Here is a 22,889-nt window from a genome sequence, read left to right on the forward strand (position 1 = left end):
ATTGCTTAGCTTTAAAAAGGCAATGTCTATATAATGAAACTCTGGATCACCGCTCTTTGTGTGAAAGCAATTAATTAATAATATGCAGTCATGAATATGAACTCGACTGATAGCTGAGTGTAATGTAAGGCCTCATGGAGGAAATGGAAAATAAGTCATACAACAGAAGAAAGTAACTAAACATGCTGGGTTGTAACCCATGACGTGGAGAAAATGTTTTTCTGGTTGTGCCACAAATGCTTTCCAATACCCTCAAGGTAAAGTCATTCACATTAAATACATTAGGTTAGTACATTAATAGCCTTCCAGTGTTGCCAGGTGTAAAATAATTATATTTCTACAATAATTTATCCCTTTCTACAATGTAATGTAATCCTAAGAAAACCTAAATGTACGATCATTTTGGCATGTCACAGTTTAAGGTTTTTAGCCAGGCTAGTGGCATGTCTCTAGGAATATCTCTCATCTCACTGTTTGATGGATTGCCATGACATTTTGTAAAACATTCATGGATGCCAGAGGAAAATCTGGCAAAAAGTCTTTGGTGATTCTCTGACTTTTCCTGCAACCCAGCAGGTTGACGTATTTGGATGGATTGCCATAAAATTTGGCACAGATATCCATGATTCCCCGAAGATGAATCCCAATCACCTTGGTGATCCTCTGTCTTTTCATCTAGCACCATCATAAGGTCAGGATTTTAATTACGACTAAATGACTAATGACATTCCCATCAGCCTTAGATGTGCTTTTTTTCTTTAGTACGAATTAGCAAATGTTAACATGCTAACACGCTAAACTGCGATGTTGTACATGGTAAGTATTATTCCTGCAGGTACAGAAATGCTATAACTGTAACCTGTTTGCTTACACACTAGGATGGACTGTGTGCCCTCTAGCCTGTATTAAGCTTGTAGTAGCAGTAGCATCTGAATGTACAATAGTTTGGCCTTAAATACAATGGCTGTGGAGTCTTCGTATGATCATTTGGTTTTTGCACTTGGCACCAAAAGTATACTTTCTGTTAATTAGAGAATGGGTTTGTGAGCTCATGTTAGTGCCTCTTGAGTTGAGACTAACATGCTTCTTAGTATTAATAAACGTGACTGACCTGCAAAGTTTAGACGGCGGATGTGCTTGAGCAGATGAGTGCCATTGATGGGATCCATTTTAGCGCAGAGGCCCACCTTCCCCGGGCAGAGCTCCTGGTGCATATTGTGCAGGGCATGAGCCATTGCATAGACTGCATCAATTACAAACTGCACCTTTCCTTCCTGCTCATAGTTCGAGTCCTTTCCTATCCGCTCCTGATCTGTAAGACACAGGCAGATGTAAATTAGACAAATCACATGCATAATTATACTGTATGATTTTGTAAATTGGTTACATGCATTCAAATCGTGGGAAATGCATCCTCTGTGGTCACCCGTTTGGCTCATTGTTAACCATGTCAAGTGTGAGGTGGAGTCATTTGTATCCACGTAGTTAAACAATCGTGAGGGAGACCGACAAGGATTTCACAAGTGGATTTGAAACAATCAGGAAAGCGATCTGTAATTTTATCAGCCACATTATGCAATCAAGAAAATTTTGTCACTTAAAGACTCAAGTGATTTCTATGAATGGGTCCAGCTTAAAGAATTATTCACTTGTGAGTTTCCCCTTGACCCTTCTTTGAAGAAGGCTGATGAAGAACCAGCATATTTAGTATTTGTTCCGACAACTAACATGCACAATAGTACCAAAAAAGAGATCTGTCTTGAAACTTATAAAATAGCTTGAAGATACTAGTTGTGTATGCCAAGTTCACTAAAACGTATCTTTTCAACACTTCTACCCTTGTGTAACCCCAGTTCTATGCAAACCCCTTGGAATGAACTGAAGCTTTTAAATGGAGGGTGTGGCGTCAGTCCAAAAGGCATAGAAGAAAATGCATTACTCCTCCGTGAGTCTTATTCTTTCTACACTGAATGGGTCTTGCCTCTTGCAATTAGCTAGAAGGTAAATATCTGGATTGCTGCAGAGGAGCGAATCAATTCCAATATCTGGAGTGCAAGGTTTTTCTCCTCCGGGAAATCCCATCAGTTAAAAACAAAAACTCTTTCTTGTCTTTCCGGCAGGAATACATGGATTTCCCCCCGAGTGATTTTGTACACATTAGTTCTTGGACCTACATGTCTATGCCATTCACGATTACCTCTATGCCTCATGCCATTTTCCATTAGCAACTTAAAAAAAACCTGATACACGTTTGTGATCGAATGTGATCGAATCCTTGAATCCTGACCTGCTTGACTGAGTGTCCAACTGTGAATTCAGTCTTTATTGCCTGGATGTATTTAGAGGGCAATAAAGTGAAGAATCAGAGAAGCAGGAAATGGAGACATCCATTCACAGGACAGGGATAATCCGCTCATAGGCTCAATGTAATAACTTGTGATAGGAGTTTAGTAATCCTGGCCCAGGTTGTTCCATTGGTTTTTGTGATTGTTAATTGCTATGAGGAGGTGGAGTCTGAGAGGGAGATACAACATGCAAATCCTGACTTCTCCTTTCTCCTCACGAGCCTCAAATGTTAAAGCTGTCTCAATGTAACTCTGCTGTATGTGGAGAAGAGATTATAAAAAGCAGGTGTGTTCAATTTAGATTAACAATGGACTAATTACCTGGGATGAGCTAATGATAGAGTTGCATATATTTATATACCTGCCAAATAGAATTCAATTAAGCTTAGCATGTTAATAAGCATGCAGCGGGGGATCTGCTGCTGACATTTCTAAAAGAATGTCTATACTGTTGGGTGCAGAATTACCTGATGATGTGTACAACTTAATCACTAGCCACCATATTTATCAAAAATGTGAAATATGGTATTGCACAAAATATAAGGCACAGAAATTTGGCTATAGCCAGAGTAGCAAATGTACTTGATAAATGTGAAGCAGGTCAAAAAAAAAACATACAACTAGTTCAAATATGTGTGCGAAATATTTTTAAAAACAAAAATGGATGTCAGGAAACACAGACCCAATGTAAGAAATAAATGGATGTAAGGTTTTTGTAAATTTCACAGTTTGGAAAATGAGTTTGCCTTAATCAGAGGAAGTTAATCTGAGAATTTGACAGAAGCACTTTAAGTTGTAGAATCAAAATAAGAAAAGCCCAAGAAAACACAATCACCCATTTACCTTTGATATGCATGTGTCATACTTCTACAGTTTGGACTGCCTCAATGCCACGCACATTTTGGGAAAGTAGTGTGTCACAATACTGCGTCAACAGTAAAAACCTGCCCTAAATTAAAGTGTATGTTATTAAGGAATGACACATCTTGCACTGATTCATTTTGGTGGATAACACTGATACAGTGCTCAAATATTGAATGGAACAAGGTGACACCAGGAAACATCCATTGTAAATACATGTTCAACCCTGTACCTGCTGGTGTGTAATTACCATAATTACCCTTATTCATAATCTTGCCTGTGGTGATATTAAATGATTTAATTAATTATTATGATATGAGTGTTTGTGTGGAAATACAGTCACACTCTCTGGCCCAGAACCTTGAACAAATATTTAAATTTGCATACACGTAGAGGTTCAGTCAGCATGAGGTTTTCTGTTCACCGTCAGTGCAGCTGACTTACAGACGAACCCCTTGACTGTTTCTGGCGCTGGGGGACAAAACGCTGTGTACACAAATGTTGAATGACAGTCAGAATGATGATGCAGTCATGCACTATGTTGTAACTTGATTAATATTAAATCCAGCTTCATCAAAAAGTATTAATTATATGTACTATATGTGATCGTCCTTACTGCTTTGCTTTATTTTGTGACTGAACAGTCACATTATCATGCAACATCTATCCTCTTAAGGTTCAAGCAATTTTCAATGGCCACTTCAATCTGAAAGAGTGCTAGCCCTCAAATCAGGAAAGGTCTCCTTCTGTCAGCCATCTTTCATTTACTACATCTACAGCTCGTCGCTGCAGACCAGAGGCGTTTTAATGTCCCCGATTATCTCATGAGCTTTTGAAATGCATGAATTATTGTTGGAGGTTACGGCTCAGTAATTAAGGGCCACAGGGCCTTGATTGGACAGAGATTGTCACAGTTTGGCCGACATGCTTATGCCATGGGGAATTCTGTGGGCCAGAATGGGTGTGAGAGTGATATTTCTCTTGCAGGCTTGGCAGGCCACCCACACTAACTTTGTATTGTCTCTTCTCCATAAGACCATTTCCCTTTTTCCCTGCGTCTCTCTCTCTAGCTCCCTTCTCATTGGCATTTTGGCTCTCTCACGCACATTTTTCAGGCTGGCGTTTTGCTTTCAGAGAAATCCATTCAGATTAAGCAAAGCTGAAGCAAAGTGTGGGTGTCTTCCACTCTGAGGTGTCACACAAGACAGTTTGTGACAGTGTGTGTGGGCTCAGACCTTTGACCATTTTTTCAGCTTGTGACTGGCCACAGGCCATCCAGTCCTTTCCTGCCAAGGCAATTGGGCTGCCTCCTAAATTAATGTGACACTGGTGCTATGTGTGTTACTCTCCTATTTCATAATTGTGTTCATCTTCTTCTTATATATGAATTTACACCTAAAGCTGCTTTTCTTGTCTGTATAGGGCTGGAACTAACAATTATTCTCATTACCGATTAAGCTGTGAAATATATTTTTGATTAAATGGGTATTCTTTTAAAAATATCAGAAAATTGTGAAATGTCCACCTCAATTTCCTAGAGCTTTAAAGATGTCTTTAAATGACTTGCTTTATCCAACAAAAACCCAAAGATTTTGAATTTACAAGATTTTAAAAAGGGGGATAAGCAGGAGATCTTCACATTTGAGAAGCTTGTTTGGCCTTTTATCTTGACAATGAATAATCTACTATCAAAGCTGCTGTCACTGTCACTGTATGCTTTTGGGCAAAAAGGCTAATCGTTTTTTAATATCAAAATTCTGATTTGAAACAGATCACAGGCCATTATTTTACATTTCTATGATTTTACTGGCTATTAAAAACACTTTAGCTAGCAAATTTAGTCAGCTGTAACCAAAATGAATTAGCTGAGCTGGCCAAACTACAAAATAAAAACGTATTGCTGTTGTCTGGTTTACATGTTCCTTTTAGCGCTGTGCCAGCGCTGGAGAAAGGTCTGGCTCAACCCATTATCATCCTGGGATAGGGGAAAAAATGCTCTGGCATGTTTGTATTTCTTTAAACCAATCACAATCGTCTTGGGCGGCGCTAAGCCCAGGATGCAGCGACGGTGCTCTTGCAAATCAGTAACTTGACTTATCCAAAAAGCCTACATCCGGTGAGTCAGACTATTGTGTATATTCTAAATTCTATTCTGTATTGTTTTGATGTCTTGTTGCTGTTCAAAAAGTCCAGAGTGTGAGCTTTTATCGACATCTAAGGGAACTAGGTGGTCGCATTGTGTTTGACAGCAGTTAAATGAATCCACAAGTAGTGCTGGTCAAAAAAGTTCGATACGTGCCGGGTCCGCACTGGTCCATACTGCTTCCAGGAAATAGCCATATGCTCTCACTCTGAAGTCCAACACTGGCAAAAGCTCTCGCCTTCTCCCACCTACTCTACTTTTATATGTTACCAAACTAACTGCCAGCCATCTAAATGATAGCATTTCAACCCTAACAGTTACCAGGGTTGCTAGCTCACTTGAATAATGTGTGACAAAATGTAGCTTCCTTTAAGCAGTGAGGGTGGTGACCGACCAAATCATGTTTTCCCCTCTGGGCTTACCGTAGCTGTATGGGCACCCTGCTGAGACCGTTCAGTACTACAAACCTGTATACTCGACTCGACTGCTGCTGATACCAGCTCTCGTACACACTCGCTGCCTTCGACACTTCCCGTACATCTGGAACTGCAGCCCGTACGCCCGTTAATACCAAAGAGACTGCTTGGGGGCTTCTGGGCTCTCCAGATTCTTTCATGTACCAGAGTCTCAGCAGACGCTTGTTAGCCTGTGGATACTATTCCTGCTGCCTGCGGACTTTGATGAGACTCTGTCTGCAGTTTGGGGTTGATAGATAACTTTTAGTGCCTGTTTTACATTTTGATTTAAATAGACTTATATAGATATAACCTATAGACTTTTATTGTATATAGGTTATAGCTGCTACTGTCATGATACAACATACATTTATACATTTACTGTAAAAATAATATACATGTAGCATCAACGCAATTATCACTGTAAGTTAAGTAATAACACTTCCTGATTTCATGAGTTATCATCTTTATGTAGCCTATAGCTTAATAGTTTTGGAGGATAAAGAAGCTTATTGCTTTACTTCCACTCGATATCTGCATATAATGTTAGTTATGCCCGGAACTCCTGTGGCCTGAAAGATGCGCAACACCAAATACTCGAAATCCGTCATACCGATGCAACATAACACTTGAACCTCCCGGCACTGTCCAACAGCGGGCAAATAGTAAACAGTAGTTGAAATCTCCCAGATAAACTTCTGACTAATTAGACTTAACCAGATTGACTGATTATGCTTAGTATAAACTTATCTCTTTTAATACTCTGTAGAAAACCAATACAGGCCTTGAATTTAATTTATACAAAATAACCACAATGAAAATCACAATGGTAAGATATTTTCCTCAAATCACTCATCCCTAATATATGTTGTATTTATTTTCATTGTACAAAAGAAAATCCTCCTGTAACAAACTGGCAACAAACCTCCAACCCAGTGCATGCTGGGAAAGGCTCCAGCCTCCTGTAACCCTGAACAGGATAAGCGGTTTAAAAAATAGATGCTTGGATGAAAAAGCAAAGCACATGCTTGCTGTGTTTCCTGCTGCTCCCCCACATCATTAATACGCAGGAGGAATAAGGAGCCTATGAGATGGGTCCCTGCTCTACCTTTCAACATTAATCAATATCAGTTTTACATCTCTGTCATTCACAGATAAAAGACAAGTCTCATTTTTTTCCCCAGTCACTCGTGACCTCCTTATCCTTTGATCACGCTGAGCAGTCTTAACCCTCCCAGGACACTGATAATTCTGCAGCATGCCCCATGAGGTTCTCTCACAGCTGCCTCCGAGACACAGCAAAGCTCTCCACCACTGGAGAGGCACCACGAGTGTCACACTTTAACCTCAAACAAATGCTGTGAGACTCTCTCTCCACGTGAAGCAGAGCTGATGGCGAAATGTAATACTAAAATGTCTGAAATGAACAAGGCGAGTGACAGAAGAGCTCCTGACTGCATTTTACAGGTGCCATGTTGATGTGGGTTTTTTAAGAGTCATGAAGTTAACAAGGGATTGTAAAAGAGTACATTTTGTAAGTAAATTACATGAATATTTAGAGCAGACTTAGTCTGTAAGTCTGTAATCATTTACTTTTATATTAACTTTGACTTGAAGATTTACTGTAGGTGCCGTGATGTCTCATAATCAGTTTATTCAACATCATGGCAGATATGTTCTTTTTTCCTTTTTGCAGTTTCTATTTAATCCTTTTGTATTTATTTCTATGTGGTCGTCCTTTTTAAGGCTTCTTGTCTTGCATGTTTTCAAAGCTGCAAATAAAATATAAATCTAGTGACATTTTCAAGCAGCACGCTATTTATATTATATTATTATTGTTATTTAAGATGACCTGTGTAGCCAAAGCCTGATACTTTATATCTTACTCTTGTGTGTCATAGACCTCCAAGAACTATTAAGAACACATTGATGAGCCAAATGGGTGACATGTTCACTACGAGCATTGTAGTTTATTTTGAGTTGATTGCAAATCTAACTTCTTGATGTTGTTGAAAACATTTGGGGGTGTGGAGTTAGAAAAAAGAGAGGTTACCAGACCTCTGTAGCCCGCTCGTCGTCGCTGCTTGAAGCTAACGGCTCCAGGCTACATTAGCCACTACTAGCATAAAACAATCAAATCCACACCCTAAAAATAGCAAAAAATAGAGAATATTGCCAGCCTTATCCCTTAAAACCTATGCTGGGATGTTCATTGGCAGATTTTACTGTAAATCTTGAAATACTATTAATCTGCAGTTACAGATCTGCTTACATGTCTATTACCTGTAAATGTATTTGAGTGAATTAACAGATTTTATTTAGCTTTAACATTTTTCACTTAACTGTTATAAACTAATATAGATACTTGTAAATATTCCAGTAACCTTCCGTATTATGACTCCAGGGACAGATTCATAAAACTCTCTTTAGATTCAAGATCAAAAAGCTTACGAACGCACAACAGCAGAAATATTCATACAACATCTTTGCTCCAAATTTAAACGCCTGCATACACACTGTTCCATATTTCACACCCCAGTTATTGTGAAAATGTAAACACAAGCTATGAGTGTCCTGCGTGAGTGCTGATCAGACGACACGCTCCTGAACCGTCACTGGAGCTCCCCAAGGAGCTCGGCGGTGTTCTCGCCAGCATCCCCGCTGGCAGGTAACCAGGAGGTCACTCCCACCATCTCGAGACTCGTCTCGAGATCCCATCTATCAGTATTATCTCATCCAGTGTTACTCTACATATAACCCTCTGTGTTCTCTGTGTGCTGGGACTTATTGCCTGTGAAGATGATGCCAGCTGTTGGTTTTACAGTCTTCCTCTTGAGTAAAAGTTGCACTTTCTCTCTAGTGCATTGAGTGAATCTGAGTTGTTTCAGCAGCACTGTTTTAGTTGTATATTGTCTTGCCAAGACCTTCCTTTGTTAAATCCTGAGTCTATAAATAAACCATCAAGAGTTTTGAGTCTCTACACTGGGGTCCTTCTCTCTTATCATTAGACGTCATTAGACATCATTACATCAAATATGAGTGTGATCACGCTCCCACATCGCTCCCACAATTATACATAAATGGATGTCAACATAACCAATTAAAACTGGATGCATATTGGGATCCCTGTGTTTCATAAAAGCAGCCTTTGAGTTGTTATGCACAATATGGGTGCACGATAAGGTTATAACTTTCTTCATGGTATATGCAATTTATTTTATATAACGATGTCACATATACATATACATACATACATATAACATATAGTGATATACTACATTTTCCAGAAACCTTTCAAAGATAAAATAATAAGAGGGGAATGTCTGCTCGTGGGTCATCAAGCGAATTACCTACCTGACAAATCAAGGTTTTTCATCACATTGATATAAATATGCTCGAGGTAGCTACATCTTCTCACCTTATCACAACTTTACTGTCATTTTGGAAGCTGTAGATTGTGATGCTGTAGAATGTATGACATTAGCTAATTGATATTTATGATCTATCTTATATCTACATATATGAATCTAGATCTATATCTATATATAAATTCCTATTTCCACATTATTGTTTATTTTGGATAGAAATATAACCAGACCGTACTTGTAGAAGGAAGAATGTTACTGCACACGTTCATAAATTCTACTCTATATGGGAATCTGTAATGCCTGAAAAAAATAAAAGACTAAAAATGCTTCGCCCAGATTCCCTCTTTGATGTTTTCTCTTTCTTACCCACAACACTGCCGTTTGTGAAACTCGAAACACACAAAAATGTGTGGACATACTGTTGGCATAGTGTCACAAAACGTTGTTGTTTATAAATACCAGCGTCTGTGTGGAAAGTAGCGTATGCAGACTGTGCACACACACATCTGGCTCCGGGGCAGTGTGGTGGCTCAGCGGTTAGCACCCTAACCTCCCAGTAGAAGGTCGTTACTTTGATTCCCTGGAGTGTGTGTGGTTTCTGCCTAAAGACACCTTATTCAGTCGGATAAGAGACTCGAAATTGCCCTTAAGTATGAACGTGAGAGCGAGTGATTTTCCGACATTGTGTCCAGTAATGATGTGCTCATCTGTCTGTGGTGTCTCCCTGCTTCTCCCTCCAACTATGTTATGTAAGATAATGTAATACTGTTTTTCATTATCATTTGTTACACATCATCCTGTCCTCACTGTAAAGTAAGCCATCTTTAATACAGTTTTCTTTCATTTCATATTTATGTGTGTGTGTGTGTGTGTGTGTAATTTAGGGTTCAATGACATATAATTTGCAATGATCCTGCCATATCTGATCCAGCCATATCCGAAAAATAAAAATAATCTGAAATGTTTTTTTTCTTTGTAAAACTTGATAATACCAATTTTTTCATTAGAATTACTGGATCTAGCTTTCAGATTGTGGTATGAGCTCAGTCCTCATCACTTTGAGAGATCAAACTTCAAAAAGTCTGGTTCCTGAAAAGAAGTCAAAGGTACAAGACAGAGGGTCTGTGTTTCCAACAGATGCTGCCGTAAGAGTCCAATTACGGAGCTTAAAATCCTGTTGTCCAAGTCCTCTATGGCTGGGTGAAGTTAAAAGGTTCAGTGAGTAACAGTGATTTGTGCCTCTGGTTTGTGTCTTCGCCATTGTATCGTTACATTATTCTGGGGACTCGTGTGTCAGTAGCCTACATACGTGGCTTTGTAATTTCTGTATTGTTATTCCATTATCACAGACTTTTCTCTAAAATGTTCTTAAATGTGGGGTGCCCAACAAAAGACTGGCCGGAGAAATATCTGGTAAAAAAAAGTCTCCAACAGAGTAGAATAAATAATGTATGTCGTAGATGTTACTGTTAGCTCATTATTTTTCTAATATCTAATGTTAGTAACATTTTTGGGCAAGCTTGCTGACTTATGTTATCCAATAAATATGTACTTAATAATTATTCATGTAATAAGCAAGTGTCTCACATCATGACACTCAAATGATTGTCAATTTCATTATTATTATTATTATTATTATTATTAAGATGAAGCATCCTTTGTATTGACCATTATTAGTTCCACAAACAGTAACTGATTTCTATAGACTTTTATAAAGTAATTTAACAGAAAAAGTATGAAGATAAGTGAGACTTCTGCAAGGAAACACCCAGATCTAACACAAGTTTAACTCTCATCTTTTAAATGCTGCACTAGTTAATTGGGGTTTAAATCTCAATAAAATGTGCAGGTTTCTCCACCTCAAGACAGATTGTGCTTTCCACAGCTGTATAATGTATGGCACTGAGCCCGAAGCTTTAACCACCGAGCCATTCACTTGTTATAGCCATGTGGGTAAACACACTTGACTCAGCAGAAACATAGTGCAGCACCGAAATGAGATTAACTGTGATTTTGAATATTGAAGGTATAGCTGTTCCACTTTTTAAAAGGTGGGCAATGCTGTCAAAACACTTTCACCATGAGCCAAATGTGTCACCTTCCTCAAGACATCAGAGGAATATTTTCAAGTTCGTTAAAAGTTTCAACAAAACAAACGTTAAATAAAAGCTTTTTCCCAGAAGGAGAATATCTTACTTGTGCACTTTTTCAGTCCGGACCCTTTCTTCACGGCATGACGGCTGAGTTTGCAGTTGAAGTTGTTCTCCCAGAACTCAGCAAACCAGATATTCCTTCTGTTGTTTTCCAGCGTTCGGCTGATGAAGTAACGATCAAACCCTAGACAGATCAATGGGTTCATTGTCATTGACACAGTCAGTGTCAGCGTAAACAACAGTGTTGACGCATCCTGTGAGCCGGAGCTCTGATGTGGTCTACTGTATAATTGATTGAATACTGCATATGTTCAATTTACTTTGCTGTATTGAATTTTAGTTTTTAGACCTTTGATGATCAAATGCTTAATGGTTAAGCATTACAAAACAACTTTTTTTCTTCTACAAACAAATACAGCCCTGCATCACATGAAAAGAATATTTCACTGAAATATGCACATGGTTTTATTATACATGGAGATCTGATGTATGCGCATGTACCTTTGATGGACTGCCGCTTTGGCAGGATGGTGACCGCTCCCTCTGCCATCTCCTCCTGGTGCACAACCGGAGAGATCTTTGAGCCCCAGCTGTCCGAACCCACCCAGATGAAATGGCCTGTCTGGTTGGCCTTTTTAGCGGCATGGAGTAGCCGCCTGCAAAGGTGAGGAAACAGATGTTGCAATGGATAAGGTCAGCATCCCCACCAGCTCCACTTTGATTTTGTTTTGCAATTCATTACACAGTGGTCTGGCAGAGGTGGACTGAAACGGCTGTGTTACCACATGTTTCTGTGCTGTCTGCTGCAGCCGTGTTTTTCTAATCTTCAAAGGAGTTGTTGTGTAGCTATTACCAGACCTTACCTGATATCGTCTTCGTTGGCAAAAAGTATGACGACTCTTGCGTTTGGGTTTTCTCTCAGTCGCCGGATGACCTTGTCAAACTCTCCCTGCTTGGGCTCCCGGGGAATCTTGACGGACTGGGAGATGCACACACCCCCTAAACACACACAAGTTTATAGATGTCAATATGATAATTTAGAGAAACTGAAACTGATCAACACCATCACCAGAAACGAAACATACAGTGACACGGAGTGAACTGAATTCAAATAAAATCAGGTACAAATCATAAAAATCATGAGTGAGGTAATTAAATCGAGTTCTTTGTGGCTACTTCATCAGTTTACCAGAGAAATGATTAGAAAACTGAAGCTAAGGTGGTGAAATGCTATATTTCCCTGAAGTGCGATTGACCAGCAGAAGGAAAATTGGCTTCTAAAAGAAAGAAAGAAAGAAAGAAAGAAAGAAAGGTTTCTTGAGGTAAGCCATTTTCCTTATCTACAGTATATGTGTTTCCCATCGGGTTGGTCTCACTTGGAAGATATTTTTAGCAGTTTTGTGGGACAGAAAATGATGCGACAGCGTGTAGCTGTGTGTATGTTGTTGCTCTAAATTACAAAAAGGGTATTTTATGTTCCTGTACCCATGTGAATTTAGCGCAGCCTTTGATTTTTAAAGGTTCAATATCTCTGGTGTTACATTTCTTACTTTTGCTTCCTAAAGTGATGCTAATTGCTGTATTTTTATGAGTTTTAATATGTTTTAATGTAGAGTTGGTGCACTTCCCTGTATTAGGGAATATTCTGTGTTTAACGAGAAGTTTAGCGCCTGTTTCATTCTACAAACCTGCCGTAAGTGTTGCCCTTCTGCCAACTTTACTTCCTCTTTTTTTGGGGGCTTTTCTTGGCTCTATTTACTTTTGGTGATTTTGCTAAATATGTGATACTAAGTTACTTTATAAAAAAAAAGTGTAAAATAAATGTATTAATATTTTAATGTTTTATTTATTTACATGCATAAACCAGTTATTTAGCTTGTCGAGGCAGCTGTGTAGCTTGCGATGCTGGAGTGTACTGTCATGACCATGTTGGCTATAGTGGAGCATTTGATGGCTCTCTTCATGGTATTAGACAGGCTTAGATGAATGTTTCTCTACAATTGCAGGAAGGTTACGCTGTTGCCATGTTTGGAGCCGACGTCATCCGGCTAGGCACTGTGCAGGTCAATCAAATTCATGCAAAGGCACATTCCTGTTGGATTACCAGTACATTAAACATCACATGCCCACCGACACATTCCCCTGCTGTGCTTTACCGCAGGGACTGATTTTGGTGTGAATCCTCTTAGACACATGACCAACACTTTTGAGTCCTTGCAAAAGCAGACTGAAACAAACAAAACCATGTGATGTGTTTTGTGCAGTGGAAGCAATGTCTCCAGTGCTTCTCCAACAGGACTTCTTGGGCGAGATTTAGAGTGTCTCAGTGTGTCGTGTTTGTCTGAGGGATTGTTTCTTAGCATCCGACAGCTCTCAGGACAGTGGGGACACAGCCAAGAAATGTCTTTGTATTTACTGTACACTGTAGATCCTATACAGATACATACTGTACCTATCGCTGTTGTAGATGGAGACCAGTTTAGAGTCAGGGAAGCTTAAGTTTGCAAACATCTCTTTGCCAAAGTAAGTCTGTGTTTATTTATGGTGTCACACGAAATATTAACTGTACAGCCTGACAGGTTGTTCTCCAAGAAGCAATCAGAGGAAACAACCAGCAGGAGTGAGACTACTGAAAATTGTTGAACAATTAACTGCAGCTTAATTAAAGTCACACAGATGAATACTACAGCAAAAAGACTTCTACCATTGTTACTTTAGGATTTGCAAAGCATATGATTGTCCTGTGTGGTCTAGACTCCTGTCATTCTTCCTTCAGCTCAATGAGGGGGGAGCTAAATCTGTACCAATTTAGCTGTCTCAAAAAATCTTGAGGTCTGAGACAGAGTCCCCGAGTAGGATGAAACTGGCTCATTCTTACACAGCTGTCACAGAACCCGTTAAGTTTGAGAAGGTCAGACAGAATTTCCGACCCAGTCCCCAGACATGCAAAGATTTTAAGTTTTGTCGACAAAAGGATCTGCAACAATCCTGCATTGAGAGCTGTCGAAGATTTTGAGAATGGTGGGCTGCAATAACCAATGAGAGTTTATGACAAGAGAAATCAGTCAGGATAGAGGCAGGATATCAATATCCCTCACCACCAAATCCAAGCACAAAGTATTTTAGTGTGGCCCCGTATATGCCGGATCTTTTTAGTATGTTCATCGCTGCATCAAAAATAGAAGAAACCAGATTTCCCTTCATTCCAGCCGTGCAGGCATGTTAGGTTTTCAAAAGTTTTGTAGTTAGCTTTCCCCTCTTGAGGAGTTACACAGTTCCAATAAAAATACCTTTATTATCCCCATATCCTGAAAATTAAACAATAAATGTGTAGACCAGTCTCACACCAACATTGCACCGCTGCTCTTTGAGTCTCATAGTTTAATACTTTTACTCTTTATTTGGTACAAAAGCGGAAACCAAGCACCTTGCTTGCAGTACATTTTTAGCATGGGTGATCACCACTGTTGCAATAAAATTGCCTTACAGGTTCAGTGCCACGACATACTAAGTAAAATGCAAAAAAAACAACAATTAGGATTTATAGACCATTATAGACCATTAGACTGAAACTTTGACTGAGAATTTATTTTTGTTTTGATTCATTCACTCAGTCTGATGTGTACCTTGTAGCCTCTGTTCCAATAGAAACTAAAGCTGTGGTAGCGATTGCTAAGAGCAGTAAGTGTTTTTCACAATGATAAAAAAAACAGTGAGAGAAACGTCGTCAATGAGCACAACTAGACGCGGGAGGTGATTTAGAGGTGTAACCAGGTTAGAGGATTTGTAGATTGTTAATAAACAAACATGAAAGACTTGGTTACGGATTAATGATTTCTCATGCAGAACTTTCAAGTCTCATGTTCTGAGAAGGCTGTTAGGAACAAGCATTTGATGATGTTGTTTGAAAGATCTTTAACCTGTAAGGCTTCTTTGATGCATGTATTTCCTTTTAGACATCTATTACAGATTTTGAGCAGGAAGAGCATTGTGTATTTGATCCTAGAGGTGACGTGTAGAATCCCTAAAAATCACACTTTAACCGTCTGGATGCTTCTCATCATCTTTTAGTTTATGGTAGACTGCTGCAGGGAGTGGGTGTCTCGACTGCAGTTGTGAGAGCATTTCATCACTTAAGCCATTTGTCTGTGATGACCCACTTGTCCAGTTGACTCAAACTGGCTCTATTATCAGTCATTTTCGATGTTTACTTAAATTGATGGGTTTAGATAAGTGAGAAGCATGCAAACAACTCCATCATTTTGCAGTTTCTCACATGCCACAGTAGATGACTATCCTGGTGTTATCTTAACAATGTGTTCACTAAAATTAATGGAAACTAATAGTGACAAGTAGCCGCTGCAGTGTTAGGACAGTCACAGTCATCTAATCTGTCTTTGTCTGAGCAGTTTTCTTTTTCTGCTTTTTTTTTTAATCTATATTCAGATGCCTTCCAGATAAAAACAGATATACTCTATGTGAGATCAACACAATCTCATACGATTATCAAGTCAAGACATCAACAAACAGTGCATTATTTTGTATTCAAATTACGTGAACACTGGATCCCACCACCACAAAATCGGATTATGTCACAGCTGCAAGAAGTGGACAACACTTTGATGTTTTCCACAGTAACAAATAAGCTAATGATTAGATTTAGACTGCAGAGAAACAATGTGTTTATACGTTAAAGAAGATGAAAAACTGTCTAAATGTGAACTGATTTATGTTTTTAATGGCATATCAGAAGCCAAATTGAGGTAGTCAAGCAGCTTCTCTCTCCTCATAGCATAAGATCCTCATCAACCACGGTTCTGTGCAGCGTTGCAACTGCAGAGAATCGTGTACAGCATTTTCTCTATGTTTACCTATAATAATAAATATATTCTTCTTCCTGTTTTGTGCCTTGTGTTTAAGAGGCTTCTTTTGTGCTTCCTGTGTATTTCATGCAATTGCACCTGACTGGGGTAAAGAGTAAAAGTACATAAAAATGAGCTAAAATAAACCAGTTTTCAGTATGATGTCATTTTCCACAGCTAATACACACTGTGATTAATGCTAATATTATGATGATACTGTATACTAAAAACAATATTCAAAGATTAGGCAACTAAAGGGACTTCAGTTCGGCTTAACAGCAAGTTTGACTAGTTGTGTCTCCTCAACACAATCCTTTTATCGTGGGAATTTTATTAAGTTTTCCCCACTGTAAGGCATCATTATGGTGGTCGAGAAAGCTGCTTCAAATACAGAAGTTTCAAAAAAATAAAAGTAATGCTGCTAGTCATACAGAACAATGAAACTAAGTCACAACACAATAAAGGTTAAGTAAACACAGTAGTAATTGGTAAAAGGCTTACCCTAGTATGTGTGAGGGCAATAGCTACAGTAATATCTGAATCATGCCATCATAATGTTAAAACTAAAATAGCCAGTCAGCCCATTTTGATACAGTCAACAGCTTTACTGTTTTGGTTCAGTCTCAGTGCTCTCATCAGCGTTGTTTCCAGCTGTCCAGAAATATGAGCTGTTATCAGCAAAAAAAGCTCTAAAAGCCCACTGTACGCTACCTGTCCAGCAACAAACGAGAGACAGACAAAGTTAGCAACTAGCTGGTGAACATAGCGGAGCATGTTCTGAGCCAAACCAGCCAAACCACAGCTAAGAGAAGAGTGAATGTTGGACTTACATCCATCAGGTGGACATAAACATGAAATTAATGATAATGTTGCTCTGTGTCTGCTGGATGTGTAAATCGGCAATGTTTCAACGTTATAAGGTGATAACATGTCAGCTTACAGCTAGCTACAACAAGTGGCCAAAAACATCACTTAATGCTGCTTTAAGTTCATGCGCGCTGAGCTCTCTCGGCTACTGTACATCATGTTTATTTGTTGAAATAAAGCGCCAGGCGAGTGAGACAGACCGTACACATGACACAATATTAGACAATCGCCATCACTAAAACCCATATATAAGGAAGCATGCATGTATGAATCTCAGAACGCATTTATATGCATGTGTTTGTGTTTATGAGCAACATTTGAGGTATATCTTGTATGCACAGTATACTGTCTGGCATCAGCTTCTTGTATTGTAAGAAGCAGTGAAGCAGTGAAGAAGAAAAATCTGGGATTAAATCTTAAGGATGCTGAACTCCACATGAGCTGACAAAGGCTTTCTACTTTCTACAATTTTGGTGTCACTTCCTTCAGCCTGCCTGTATTTTCCAATAGCAACAGCCCATTTCCCATTTCATGGCTTTCATGTAATAATTCAAGGTAAAACATACTGTGATTTCCTGCTTAAGTCAGGACTTGTAAAGACAGCAGTGAACTTGCTGACCTTGCAGCAGTCCTATAAAAAAAACACAACTGCTTTTTAATTCCTCTGCAAACTACAGTGTTCCTGCTCTGTGCTCTGATTTGAATACATTATGTAAAGACCTCTTTGTCATGACTTAAGTTATTCCTCAAAAAAAAAAACAACAAAACAAGAAGACACAGATGTCCTCATTCTGAATACTGATAGCCCTAAATCACCAATAATGATCAGTTATAGCTGGATTAATGAGGATGTTGAGCAAGTGATTTGATGGAGAGCTGGATTGGATCACATGTAGGTCTAATATGAACAGTGGCAACTAACGACATTTAAAATGTCATGTGTGAACTATAGCTTTACTGTGGATTAACAAATGCAATGTGAACTGCAGAAAACTCACAAAAGTTCATGGAAGAGTTTAAGCACTGAACTCAACATATTCAAAGAGGGAAACTGGATCCTGAGAAACACTGTTTAATGCTAGAAAGTAACTCTGTCTGTGATGGTTCTACCTTCCCGCTGCATTTACAACACAAAGACGAATCTTCCAGGTCTGTTCTTGGCTTGCTTTGCGTCAGGAGGTTGTTTTCGTGGATATGTGAGGAGATTTGAAATAATCTCTTCTTGCAAATGATTCTCTTTTCTTGCCAAGTGTTTACTGTGTAACTTTAACTTCTTATGTGGGTCTGACGCGCCAGAAAAAAAAACAAAAAGTCCAAAGATGCCATTTTCAAGACATATTTCCCACTGCACTGTCCTATCAGCGAGGCTTGTTGTATACTTTAATCTCTTATGCTGTGTCCATGCTCTGTTCATGTTCAATTAAACCAAAGAAATACAATGGTATTAAGTCTAGAAACACAATTTGTTGTTTCTCTGCTCCACTGAGTTTCCTAATTGTACATCTTTCCCCTGTTATTTGTTCAGCACACATGTCTTTTTGTGTGTTTAGTCTGTGGAGCCACTCAAGTAAATAATTAACATGTGGAACTCACCATCTTGACTTCTTTGTAATTTCTTTTAGCTCGAGATGCTTCTGAATTTAAAGGGCTGTTTCATTTTTGTGCTTTTGGAGCGTGACAAGGTGGCTTATCTCAGACTTCAAGCTTGAAACATTGTGTTAAATCAAGTGAGGGCACATATACCAGTCCAGTACCAGTCATGAACAAATTGAAATTATGACTTTCATGTTAGTCAATGATGTGTTGCATACAGGTATACTGTAAAATCATATTTATAAGTACAATTTAGGATGTACAACAGAGGAAAAAAATGCAATGATGCTTAGAGACTACATTTTCAGAAAGAGGAAGGTGAAGCATAGAAAAATGTGCTATAAAATAATGTTGGTTTGGATATTAAGTTTGTAATCTGTATGCTCATATCACAATCAGTTGAGATATATGAGCTTTATTTGGCTGTCTCTCAGATATTTGCATGAAAAACACATTTTCATTTTCACTTCAGTCCTGTTTGTTTGTTGGCAGGATTTCTTCCGAAAGTATTTCAATGAAACTTGGTGGAGACTTCAAGGACCAAGGATCAAGTGATTATTTCTTGGTGCAAAACTGCATCCAGGCATAGAACCAGGAATTTTTAAAGGGACTATTTAACATCGCAAGACAGGCTTTTTTTTAATTTTTTTAAACATTCTCACTACTTTCTCATGAACTATTTTACTTTAACTTACCTCAATGAAAACAAAAGTGTGACGAAAGGTTTTTTGTAGCTTATTTTCCTACCACAAATATCAAATTGAAATAGGCTATTTAAAGCTGCAATAATTAATCATTTTATATTAATTATGGATTAAATTACTATGTGTAATGCGAAAGAAATTGCTCATAGTGATACATTCACAAAGAATTATCACCTGATTTTGCAGATCCCCTCTACGGAGCATTTTAGCATCTTTCAGCTCTTTGTTTTGGTTTTATGGCTCACAATTTTACTGTTTTGGTTCACAACCTCGTTTTTTAGTCTCATCAAGCAGCTGTTTCCAGAAAAAAACCTCTAAGAAACTGACCGTACGCTACCTGCCTAGCACCAAACGACAGACAGACTAGCTGGTGAACATAATGAAAGCTAATGTTTCCAACGTAAAGCTAATGTTTCTACGTATCTGCTGGATGTCTAAATATGTAACTGTTTGTGAACACGTTTGCCATAACAACTTAATAGGGTGATAATGTCCATGTTGTGTTTATAGCTTGTTCCACTGCACCCAAGCCAAAATAAATCTGTTATTGCTCTACGAAAGATATTTTCCCTGAGAATCTTCTCAGTAGGTCAAAATGTATAAGGTATGAATTAACATGTAATGTGCTCTATTCACTCACCATTGGGTTTGCTCTCGCCCCTTCACCTCAGTTCAGTTTCAGCTCCATTGTAAACACCACAGGCTCTAAAGACAGCAGTGTCTACTAGGTGCTGGCTAGCGGTCATTATTACCTCTGCAGACCTGGAGGAGACAGGACGAGTGCTGTCCATTGGTGAGTGATGGTATTGCCAGAGTGTACGGTCTGAGGAATGTCCAGGCAGAAGAGATGGTAGAGTTCTCCTCTGGACTCAAAGGCATGTCTCGGTATTCTACTATATACAATATATTATATGAGTGCCTTACGAAAATGCAATTCAATACATCAACACCATGCCTCAAAGATTACTGTAGAATTTAATGAACATTTTTCTGTCAAACTCTCAACAAAGGGGAACATTTGTAGATACACCATTGTGTCATATTGTGTTCTTGGTAAATAAATGAGCTTTATAAATAAAGTGACTGAGATACTAAAAGCTGTCTTCACAGAAAAAAAATAAAAATATATATAACAGATAGCACGTATGAAACCACTGCTATGCTACTTTTTACTGCTGTGTGCTTTCACATACTGCATTGTTTGTTTGTTTGTTGGCAGGCAAATATCAGAATTTTTAATTTTAGTAAATTGCAGCTGTGTGAGACTTTAAAATAAAATATTTCCTGGAATGATTAATTTGCTGAAGCCCAAAGAAAGGGAGGACAACTGGCTCGAGGCCTTTTGACATGTCAGTGTGAAAAGTGTTGAAGGCTGTCAGCATACTAGATGTTTTCCAGTTTCGCATTTTGTCATTCTGTCATTCTATAAAAATAAAGAAAACACACTCTTTTCCTTACACAGGTTTCTGAAATGAATTCACATGAAACATAAAAAAAGCAACATAACAAACACGACTAACAGGTAGTTAGAACAACATCTGGTGATTGTTTTTCTGAATTTTTATGGTGTATAAAACGTGACTAAAATATGTGACTGGAGTACATAATTATTCAGATGTATTTATTTTGTTTGGCCATATTTTCTTTGATACTTGATTGGTAGATATTTGCTCACTTCTCATCAAATACTGTCCTATATGAACACTTGAACCTATTTATTTTGTCCTCTGTGGGTTTGATGAAGTTAGATTTTGATCTAAAATAAAAGGGAATTTCCAATCACTATTGCATGATAACGTAGTGCTACTTCAGTCAGATATTCATCATCATATTAAACGTGCCAATTACCATTTATTGTGTGTGTTGAAAGGTTTCGTTCCACAGTGTTTTCAGACTGTTTTCTTAAAGTTTGCGGCCCACATTGAAATGTCAAAATTGAAAAAGTAGTTGAATCTCTTTTTTTACCCGCTCTTTCAGTTTAATGGCACTTTGGCAAACAATAAAAATGGAGCACTGCCTCCATCCACAGTGTTTGGATGAATCGGGCATTTTGACAAATAAGGCCAGTTACAGCACTTTGGGATAAAACGCCTTTCTCTCGTCTTTGACATTCAAACAACAAACAGAACAATACTTTGGAAATTTCGGCTGTATTACCACACAAAATAAGCTATCACAGAAAAAAAGTTTGAGGTAACAGAAACTTTACTTAAATGACCTGATTTTGTTTACGCTTTAGAACAGGGATCATGGTGGAGGAGTCAAAACCTGTCATCATTTAAAATTGACCTTTAGTTAGTATCGCCTCCATCAAGCTAATCACGGCAATGTTTTTAAACACCAGAACACAGTGCCGGAATGAATTATCCCTCAAAAATTTAGCAAGGTTGAATGGAGGTGGTGTCTGCCATATCACATTTAAGTTAAAAAAAATGTCAGTTTAATTACAGAAGAGCCCCCAGCAGGCCAGCCAGTCTACGCTTCTGAAATATCACCAGAGATATCCCATTAACAGATAGATTGAGTGGAGCCCCTCACCACAATCCCTCTTCAAAGTGCAAGACAAAAAAGGAACTACATGGCTGCATAATGTTCCATTTTATTTTTCACCTCTCCTCTAAAGCAAGGGCAGCAGTTTCAATCAAACCAATTGACTTCTGCCTGACCTCTTTCTCATGACTACAGTCCAGAAACGCCTTAGGCAGAGCTCAATCCGCACACTAAACCTTAAGAATAGGAGTGCTTTAGACTGTAGCCTACCTAATTGACGCTGTAATAGTGTCATAGTTCAGTGCCACCAAATTGACTGAATTTCCAAGCATGCTTTGGCAACACCAATTCCCTGAAAAATTACAAAAAAGGCCTCCCAGTGCAACTCCAAGTTTATTGCCATTAATATCAAGGAGCAGCAACAAAACAGTGCCGATAAAGCATCCAATATTACCCTCTTCATTTAGAGCTACATCAACATGTTAATAAATCTAATATATAACTATCCATCATGCCATAATTTTAAAGCTGCACTTATCAATATTTTCATATGAACAATGGATCAAATGACTACATGTATATAAAAGGGTCGCACATGGTGACAAACCCACAGGGAATTATCACCTATCACCTCTGAAAAAGCATTTTAGCATCTTTCAGCCCCCAACTTTACTTTTTTGGTTCATCCGGGTAGTTTCCAGCCATAGCAACCAGCTGTTTTAAGAAAAAAAAAAAAAAAAAGGTTAAATCGAAAAAGCGCTACCTGCCCAGCACCTAATCGCGAACAAGCAAACCGGGAGTTTGAGAGACTTCAGACGGCAGGGATATTCCTGTCTGGACAGCCTGGGTCTCTTCCAGAGAGTTCTTCACACCTTTGACCTGTCCTGTGTGAAAAGGGACTGCTGCTCACTTAAAAAAAAGGTGTTAATTAAAAAGAGGGGAAAAAAATCCAGGCGACATATGGAGGAGGCTACCTAACAGCAGGCTCCTGCTGTTTTGGAATTTCACTTTGCTGCTCTTCTCTGTGTTTCTGTGGAGATGAGGTCAT

The 22,889-nt window shown here is 38.6% G+C and overlaps 1 protein-coding gene across 2 annotated transcripts in view; it reads right to left on the minus strand.

Moving 5' to 3' along the window:
- The window catches only part of LOC139283499 (metabotropic glutamate receptor 4-like), a 117,948-nt gene that overhangs the window by 20,832 nt on the left and 74,227 nt on the right, over nucleotides 1-22,889 (minus strand). For both annotated transcript variants that reach the window (XM_070903529.1, XM_070903528.1), the window contains 4 exons: nucleotides 12,189-12,324; nucleotides 11,827-11,981; nucleotides 11,369-11,509; nucleotides 1,112-1,312 (listed from right to left, as the gene is read on the minus strand). In XM_070903529.1, coding sequence (XP_070759630.1) covers nucleotides 1,112-1,312; nucleotides 11,369-11,509; nucleotides 11,827-11,981; nucleotides 12,189-12,324 — 633 coding nt within the window. The remainder of the gene's footprint in view (nucleotides 1-1,111; nucleotides 1,313-11,368; nucleotides 11,510-11,826; nucleotides 11,982-12,188; nucleotides 12,325-22,889) is intronic.

This window comes from Enoplosus armatus, chromosome 3 (assembly GCF_043641665.1).
Source record: "Enoplosus armatus isolate fEnoArm2 chromosome 3, fEnoArm2.hap1, whole genome shotgun sequence".
NCBI classification, from domain to species: domain Eukaryota; kingdom Metazoa; phylum Chordata; class Actinopteri; order Centrarchiformes; family Enoplosidae; genus Enoplosus; species Enoplosus armatus.